This window comes from Musca vetustissima, unplaced genomic scaffold (assembly GCF_032173495.1).
Source record: "Musca vetustissima isolate MV318-11 ecotype Yass unplaced genomic scaffold, APGP_CSIRO_Mvet_v1 utg57515, whole genome shotgun sequence".
NCBI lineage: Eukaryota > Metazoa > Arthropoda > Insecta > Diptera > Muscidae > Musca > Musca vetustissima.
Window position 1 is genome coordinate 1 of NW_026876852.1, and position 10,366 is coordinate 10,366.

The 10,366-nt window shown below is 32.1% G+C and overlaps 1 protein-coding gene across 1 annotated transcript; it reads left to right on the top strand.

The window, feature by feature from the left end:
- Positions 1-1,107: 1,107 nt before the first annotated feature.
- Positions 1,108-5,161, top strand: LOC133321386 (CUGBP Elav-like family member 2; the record flags this gene model as incomplete). Its single annotated transcript, XM_061530474.1, has 2 exons — positions 1,108-1,302; positions 4,890-5,161. Coding segments are annotated over 2 exons (467 nt in total), but the record flags the coding sequence as incomplete, so codon positions are not given.
- Positions 5,162-10,366: the final 5,205 nt, after the last annotated feature.

Below are 10,366 nucleotides of genomic sequence, written 5' to 3' on the forward strand. Positions count from 1 at the left end.
CGATCGGCCCGTTCAACTCTTATTGTTATTTTAGCGTTTTTGTAAAGCTAGAAGGACTTTCAGCGGAATCTGTTTATATACCGATTTATATATATATATATAAACCTTATAGGTACCATTGGTACATAAAACCTTTCAAAAATCCTATGTAGGTAAATTATGCTTTAGTCTAGATAGAGAACCATCTGGTAGTATTAAGAAGTAATTGACCCAAGGGTTATGTGTTAACATTACAAAAATATGCATTTATGTGTGTTTTTACGTTATTTATGTATTTTAATATAGATTCCCTCCAAAAAAAAAAAAAAACTCATACAAACAGAAATTTACAAAAACCCTAACAAAGCTTTGTATGGTAGTTGTATTCAAACGAAAAAATACAACCGAACCCCGAACAGCAAGAGCATAAAATTATTACACACTTGTATTCGTATAATTAGAAAGGACTTCACCAGGCAACAATTAAAACCAGATAATTACAAAAACAAAGCAACAAAAACGAGACATACATTTATTGTTGTATACAAGCAAAGTTGTTTTTCTCACACACAGAGAGACACAGTCATAAACAATTGAATCCTTTTGTGTAAAGGTCCTTGTTAAACGTATTTAAATTTCGGTGTTAACTCCCCTTCTCCTCGCAACCCCTCCCGCTATTCGTTTTTTATGAGGATAATATTAAACGTTGTTATACGTGTAGTAATGTGTGAGAGTATATGTATGTGTTTATTTTGTTTTCTAAGTGTTGAAAAATATATTATTTTTATCTGTACGAGTTGTTATTTAAATGTATGTGTGTGTAAGTGTTTATGTATGTATATTTATGTTTCTTAATAACATAAGGTCCTTTTCATTCGCCATGTTGTTGTTGTGAGGATAAATGTTGTCCCCTACCTCGTCCCTTCTCCACCTCTGGACCCAATGGAATATTTAAAATAATTATTATTACAAGTAAAACTGTTGTACTCTCCTCCATATCCTTCAGTTACCCCATTCTTTTTTACAAATACATTCACACATCCACACATTAAATGTTTTTGAAATAATTAAATATTTAAAATGTGAACATTTTTTTAAAACAATTTTTTTTATTTCATTGTGTTTATTTTTTGTTTTGTTTTTTTTTTCTATTTTCTGTGTACGTCTCCTTCCATTTAGGGACTGGTGCAGATGCTCTCACATCACAATATGCCCCAGCGCTTAATCCACTGACCAATGGTGCCTATGCTGCCGCCACCGCACCTCTTGCGGCAACAGCACTGCAGGCGGCCGCTGCTGGTGTTGCTGGCAAACAAATTGAAGGTAAGCACAACAAAAACAAGAAACAAAGTGTGGTTATGTTGTTATTTAAGGATTTTCAGTTTAAAGGAATGGGAAGAAGATTTTGGGTAAAAAAATTTAAACAAATTATTTAAACAAGAGATGATGGATCCTTAAAAAAAAATACTTTTAAAAAACTCACGCCTTGTGTGGATAAAATTTTTTAAACAATCCACGTCTTGGATGACCCCTAAAAAATATTTTTAAACCCGTTAGGATACCCTCCACCACTTTGGGTATATTTAACAGATAAATTCTAACAGACGTCGCATTTTTAAAGGACCAGTGAAATGAAATTGGATCCATAAACATTTCATTCTGCAACCGATACTAAATATTTCATTTGTTCAGATATAGAAGCTATATCTAAATCTGAACCGATTTCAGGAAACTTAACACAAATCATTCCAGACCTAATGCATTACGCTGTGTCAAATTTCGTGCAAACCGAAAGATATTAAAGGACTTTGTTGCACCATTTACATTAAATCGGACGAAAATATATATTGGAGCTATATCTAAATCTGAGCCGATTTTCTCCAAACTTAACACACATCATTCCAGGCCTAATTAAGTACGTTGTGCCAAATTTCATGCAAATCGAAATATATTTAGGGATTTTGGTGCACCATTTACCTTAAATCGGACGAAAATATATATGCGAGCTATATCGAAATCTGAACCGATTTTCTCGGAACTTATCACACATCATTCTAGGCCTAATTCATTACGCTGTGCAAAATTTCGTGCAAACCAAAATATATTAAATGACTTTGGTGCACCATTTACATTAAATCGGACGAAAATATATATGTTGGAGCTATATTTAAATCTGAACCGATTTTCTCGGAACTTATCACACATCATTCTAGACTTAATTTAGTACGCCATGTCAAATTTGGTGAAAATCGAAAAACATATATATGGACTTTGGTGCATTATTTACATAAAATCGGACGAAAATATATATGGTAGCTATAACTGAATATGAACCGATTTTCGTGAAATTTAATACACATCGTTCTAGACTTAATTCAGTGCGCTGTTCCAAATTTCGTGCAAATCGAAGGATATATAGGGACTTAGGTGCACTATTTTTCTCGAATCGGACGAAACTATATATGGGAGCTATATTGAAATCTGAACCGATTTTCGTGAAATTTAATACACATCGTTCTAGTCTATTTCAGTGCGCTATGCCAAATTTCGTGCAAATCGAAGGATATATAGGGACTTTGGTGAACGATTTCCCTAAAATCGGGCGAAACTATATATGGGAGCTATATCTAAATCTGGACCGACTTTCACGAATTTTAGCACATGTCATTCTAGTCTTAATTCAGTACGCTATGTAAAAATTCGAGAAAATCAAATGATTTTCAGGGACTTTGGTGCACCATTTACCTAAAATCGGGAGTTATATTTAAAAATGGGAGTCATATTTAAAACTGAACCGATTTTCAAGAAATTTTACACACATCATTCTAGACTCAATCCAGTACGGTATGCCAAATTTCGTGCAAATCGAAGGACATATAGGGGCGTTGGTATACCATTTACCTTAAATCGGACGAAAATATATATGTGACCTATATCTAAATCTAAACCGATTTTGCCCAAATTCAATAGGGTTCGGCAAAACAAATGCGATGTGCCAAATTTCATCCAATTGAAATCGTAGATGCGACCTGTACTTTGTTTAAAATTTAACATTGACAGACAGACGGACATGCATAAATCGACTTAGAAAGTTATTCTATGTACATTCTCCAATGGAACCATGCGTCTATCTCGTTTCCTTTTGCCTGTTACAAGCATATGCACAAGGACATAATACCCTGTACCACAGTGTGGTGAAGGGTGTAAAAATCCACCACAATGGATAGTTCCTGTAAAAATATTTTTAAAAAAATCCACGCCTATGATAGTCGCTGAAAAAAATAATATGTGAACAAATATTTTAAAGCCAGTGAGTGGAGCAGTATAGTCGGACGGGGACGTCCATACGATACCCTACACAACTACCACGGAACTCTAACTTTCTGTGGATGCTTATTCCGAGCCTGGACAATATTTTGTGATAGTTGCACCCTCTTGTCCGATTAGAGGTCTACATCACCTTTTCTTACACTGACATATTTTCCGAATTTTACTAATATTCAGTATAGTCCTTTTAATTACTTGGCCATATTCCCTTCAGCGTGGGTTGTGTTGTGATGTTCGGCTTATAATTGTGGCCTATAGATCGAATTAAAAAAAAAAAAACACAAACAAATATATTTTAGGCCCACTTCATCACAAAATAATTATCTGATCATCACCGAATATTATTGGCGTTGTCCTTGACCATAACTGGAACCTCATAGAACATTTCAAAGCGATCAGCGCTATAGTTCCGCTATCTAGAGTTATAATGGGTTACTAAATAATATACGAATACGGAGATACCTGTAAATATTTAGGTGTAACTCCCACATCCGAGCACATACAACAATATAATTGGTATTAATTTAAAGGTCAACCACTCCTCTTGGATATAATGTAAAGTTCTCGGGTCTATGTCCTTCAGGGGTAAATATATACGCTATAGAATACATTTGTCATTTTTCACACAAAAGTCAGGGTCCATTTGACCCACTAAATATTGACCGATCTTTATGAAAACAGGCATGCTTATTCTTTGACCTTATCCCCTTCTCCATGAAAAATTTCACGATGTTTGGGCCATAATTGCGGCCTCTGGAGCGACCAGAAAAACCGACAAAAATTTAGTATTTAGTCCATTTCATCCCCTAAATATTAATCGATCTTTCCCAAAAATAATAGGGGTCTTCATTGGCCAGAACCCTGCCTAACCCTGCCTACATGAAAAATTTCGTGAAGATTGGTCCATAACTGTGGCCTGTATCGTATTTACAAATTATAATGGACAGACGGACGGACGGACACACATGTCTAGATCGACTCAGTTAGAGATATGACGATCGGTATACTTAAAAGTTGGGTCTAGTACTTTTCGTACCGTTCTAGTACGAATTTCCAAAAACCCATCCTTATCTATCACATTTGGACCAAGAGTGACCCTCACTTAAAATCTCAAGATTGTAGCTTCAGCCGTTTCGTCTGGGCGTTTATGAAATATATTTTTAGCGTCATTATACAATAGGCCTCAGGAAGTAATAGCTAAGACAGACCTCGATACACTAGTCGATATATTTGGTCCAAATGAGGTGATAATTGGTGCTGACCTCAATGCCAAACACGCAAATTCGAGTTGGCATCAAGCAAACTAAAATAGCAGGATGTTATATGATTGGCTACTAACTACACCAAAAATAAATGGCCCAAGCCATGATAAAAAATGGATTAAATTTAACAGATGCGTTACAAACTCTTGGGCCTATACAAAGCTATAATACCCTGACATCATAGTTGGGTAGGGTATAAAAATCCACGTCTATGATATTCTGTGAAAGTCCCTGAAAAAATATGTTTAAAAAAATCTGCGCTTAGATTTTTATTCTTATCTCTTTCATATAATATTAATTTTTTGTAATTTTTTCTTCCAGGTCCCGACGGCAGTAATCTCTTTATTTACCATCTACCTCAGGAATTTAACGATACCGATCTCGCTTCAACATTTCTACCATTCGGCAATGTCCTGTCGGCCAAGGTCTTTATCGACAAACAAACAAATCTATCCAAATGTTTCGGTTTCGTTTCGTATGACAATCCCCATTCGGCTGGTGCAGCCATACAAGCGATGCATGGTTTCCAAATTGGCACCAAGCGTCTCAAGGTGCAATTAAAACGTTCCAAAGATGCGGCAAAGCCTTATTAGTAGACTTAACCAAAAACTTTCCGTTTACGTGAGAGTGTGTGTGCGTGCGATGTAGTTAATTTTTTTATATATGATTTAAGACAAAACATATATACAAAGAAATAAACAAAAAAAAACATTGTTTAAAAAAATTTCATTCTAAATGTAATAATGAGTGCCTTTAGTCTTAAATATTAGAAGAAGAAGAAACAAAAAATAAGAAAAACATTAAAATAATTTAGAATTAATATTAACAAATATAAAAAATAATTTAAAATTAAAAAAAATAACCAAAGGACCAAATAATTAAATATTTTAATTTTTATTAATTTTCGTTTTTTGTTTAATTTTTAAATAAATGTTAAAAAAATATAATATTTATAAATAAAGGATATATTGTTGAAAAATAAAAAAATATATTAATAAAAATATATATTTACAACCACAAGATATAAATATAAACAACAACAACTGCAAAGACAAAAATATAGTAAAACCAAAGAATATTGAGACAGTAATTAAAAAAATAATCTCCTTAAAAAAAATAAAATAAATAAAAATATATATTATACCACTTAAAAAATTTGCCCTACACCACTACATATAAGAGAAAAAAAATCTAGTAAAAAAAACAAAATATTTTTTTTAGAATATCAAAGGTGTAGGGTATCACATGGCCCCAACGACTTTAAAAACCTACTTTTTGGTGGTGTATAAAAATATATTTACACAAAAATCCCCACAGCATCTGTCCCCTCCTCTTCAAAATTCAAGGAGTACTTTTATTTTTGTGGTCACTAGTAAACAAAGTTATAAATATTTGTTGTTTGTTTTAGTTTTTTTTTAATTTTTATTATTATTTTTTCTCTTTTTTTAAGTCAATAATACACCTAATGTTATAGTTTACATTTATATACATATGTTCTATGTATACATAAATATAAATCTATATCTAAATATATCTAAATGTATTTCAAAGCCAAATAGTTAAGTAAATTTTGTCATACATTTTTAAATGTGTTAGACGCAAGTTATAAAACAAAAATATATATGGAAAAAATGAAATCTAAAAAAAAATTAAATGATCAATATCATTTATAATTGAAAAATAAACAAACAAACGTGAAAAAAATATATCTCTACCCCTTATGTCATCTATATATACATATATTTGTGTGCAATTATTTATATACATATATAGAAATGAAGGAATAAAAAAATAATATATAATAAAAAATAAAAACTATTATAGAATTTTGTTTGAAATTAGTTTTGTAAGTTAGTGAAAGAAAATAAACTAAATAAATATTTACATTCTAATATATAATATATATTGTTAAACGGCAAAAAGGATCTAAATGGAAGTTTTATTTGTTGGAAAATATTTGGAAAAAAAGGTAATATATAAATTTAATGTGTAAATATGTATAGAGGTCCAAAAACCACCAAAATATTATATAAAACCAGTAAGGAAAGTGGTACAGTCGGACGGGGCCGACTATATGATACCCTTCACCACTTTGGGTATATTCAACAGTTGAATCATAACAGACGTCGAATTTTGAAGGACCATTAACATGAAAATGGATCCATAAACATGTCATGTCATCATTCTAGACCTAATTCAGTACACTATAACAAATTTCGTGCAAATCGAAAGATATATAGGAACTTTGGTACACCATTTACATTAAATCGGACGAAAATATATATGAGAGCTATATCTAAATCTGTACTTGTATATCTAAATCGAAACTTGGCACACATCATTCTGGACCTAATTCAGTACTCCATGCAAAATTTCGTGCAAATCGAATGATATATAGGGACTTTGGTGCACCATTTACCTTAAATCGGAAGATACTATATATGGGAGCTATATCTAAATCTGAACCGATTTTCACGAAACTTTGCACACATCATTCTAGACTTAATTCAGTACGCTGTGCCAAATTATGTGCAAATCGAAAGATATATAGGGACTTTGGTACAACATTTACATAAAATCGGACTAAAATATATATGGGAGCTATATTTAAATCTGGACCGATTTTCATGAAACTTAACACACATCATTCTAGACCCAATTCATTACGCTTCGCCAAATTTCGTGCAAATCGAAAGGTATATAGGGACTTTGGTACGCCATTTACATTAAATCGGTCGAAAATATATATGGGAGCTATATCTAAATATGGACCGATTTTCACGAAAATTGACACATATCATTCTAGACCTAATTCAGTACACTATAACAAATTTCGTGCAAATCGAAAGATATATAGGAACTTCGGTACACCATTTACATTAAATCGGTCGAAAATATATATGGGAGCTATATCTAAATCTGAACCGATTTTCACGAAACTTAGCACACGTCATTCTAGACTTAATTCAATACGCTATGCCAAATTTCGTGCAAATCGAAAGATATATAGGGTCATTGCTACACCATATACCTTAAATCGGACGAAAATATATATGGGAGCTATATATAAATCTGGACCGATTTTCACGAAACTTAGCACACATAATTCTCGACCTAATTCAGTACGCTATGCCAAATTTTGTGCAAATCGAAAGATATATAGGTACTTTGGTGCCGCGTTTACCTTAAATCGGACGAAAATATAGATGGGAGCTATATCTAAATCTGGACCGATTTCCAGGAAACTTAACACACATTATTCTGGACATAATTTTTACGCTATGAAAAATTTCGTGCAAATCGAAAAATATTTAGGGATTTTGGTGCACCATTTACCTTAAATCGGACGAAAATATATATGGGAGCTGTATCTAAATCTGAACCGATTTTTATGAAACTTAACAAACATCATGCTAGACCTAATTCATTACGTTGCGCCAAATTTCGTGCAAATCGAAAGATATATAGGGACTTTGGTGCACAATTTACATTAAATCGAATCCAGTTTTTCTGGTAATCCCCATATAACGGTACGCCCAAATTGTTGTTATTATGGGGGTTCTGATCGTATTTTTCGACTGTACTTTAGTACGTCGAGTTCTTATTAGGTAGCAAATCTCTCCACTATAAATTATAAATATAGGTCAATTTTTTCGGGTAGCCCCCATGTAAGGGTACCACCCGATTTTCGGTATTTTGGGGTTCTTATGGGCATTTTTCAACCAAATTTTTTGTAACTTAGTTGTTTGTAGTCGTATATGGTAACAAACCTCCCTTCCAAAAATTATTAATATTCGCCCCCTTTTAGGGGTAGTCCACATATAACCTCCTTTTTATACAATTCACCTAACTATTGTACAGGGTATTGTGTCTTTGTGCATATGTTTGTAACAGGAAAAAAAAACGGAATAGACCCATGGATCCTTTTGAGAATATGCATAGAATCACTTTCTGAGACGATTTATGCATGTCCATCTGTCCGTCCATGTATTTTTGATAACAAAGTACATGTCCCATTTATGATCCGATTTGGATGAAATTTGGCAAATTGGAGAAAATCGGTTCAGAATTAGATATAGCTCCCACATATATTTTCGCCCGATTTTAACCTTTTGATGCACAAACTCCCAATAGTGATCCGATTGAGACAAAATTTTGCACAGATTATTGAATTAGGTCTAGATAGTTATATGCCAAGTTTTAGATATAGATCCGAATTTTAGTTTCGTCCGATTTAATGTAAATAGTGCACCAAACTCCCAATAGTGGCCCGACTAATGCACAATTTTGCACAGAGTACTGAATTAGGCCCTTACTAATGTTTGTGCATTTTTGTTGGAATCGGTTCAGATTTAGATATAGCTGCTATATATAGTGTCGCCCCATTTTATGTAAATGAAGCTCCATACTGGCAATATTTATCCGATTGAGACAAAATTTTGCACAGAGTACTGAATTAGTTCCCGACTGATGTATACGAAATTTCCATATGTACAGGATATTGTAGATATTAACATGTCTTGCATGTACCCATAGTGGTGAAGGGTATCATATAGTCGGCCCGTCCGACTTCTGAACTTTCCTTACTGGTTGTTAGTTACGCCTTTTTGCATTTTAGCTGACGATATGCACAAATCACTTTCACTTTCTAAGTCGATATATGTATGTCCGTCCGTCTGTCTGTCCATGTTAAATTTAGATTTAGATATGGCTCTCATTTATGTAAATGCTAAATTGAGTCTAGAATGATGTGTATTAAGTTTCGTGAAAAAATTAATACATAATAACTACAACATTATTGTTGTAGTGATAATAATAACAAAAAAAAAAAAAAAAAAAAAATGAAGCTAATATAAAAATATAATCAATCAACATGTTTTTTTGCTTTAATTTTCACACAAACTAAATTTAATACAATGTTATAGAGTAAAAAAATTAACACAATTGCAATTATTATATCATTGGAATTGCCTTGTTTTTTTGTAAGCCATAACACCAATTTACCATATAATATTTCATTTTATTTTATTAAGACATCATATCAATCTATTTAAATGGGCAGTTTTTGTTTCAATTACAATATTTCTAATTAGAAAATTTTGTATAGAATTGTTTCTAGTTCTTACAAAAACCAACACAAAATAAATAAAAAGAAGAGTATATATTAGATATATTCAAAAAAATACAAGCTTATAAATATATAAGCTTTTTTGACGAAACAATGATGAAACAGTACAATGTAATATGATTCAAGACAATATAAATTTTAAAACATAACAAAGACCAAATTTTATATATAGCATATTTAACAAATAATTTTTTCTCTTATAAAATAAGTTATATATATATATATATATATATATATGTGTGTTAATATGAAAAAAAAAACTTTAGAATTCCCTCGACCCATTTGTGCAAAATTGATGAAAATCGGTTAAATAGTCGCTGAGTTATTTGCATTTTAATTCAACGATGCTGCGAAATACACCTTACTGTTCGGTGCTGGGCGCCTAATACCTGTAAATAAAAATCCACACAAAAATGGATTCTTTGAAACGGCAAGTTTTCATCTTTCATAATGACTGCTGACTGGTTTTGTAAAGAAAATTATAGCATACTTTTAGGCCAAACACAGTATGCATGCACAGTCCGATTTGTAAATTGATAGGTGATTGTTTTTATTTATAAAACATTTTTTTCCATTTTTATAAGACCGATTTTGGTGTGATATTTCAGTTGAGGGAATAGGCGTCTAGTAAAACAGTAACTATATTAAGGAACATCGTTAAATTCAAATG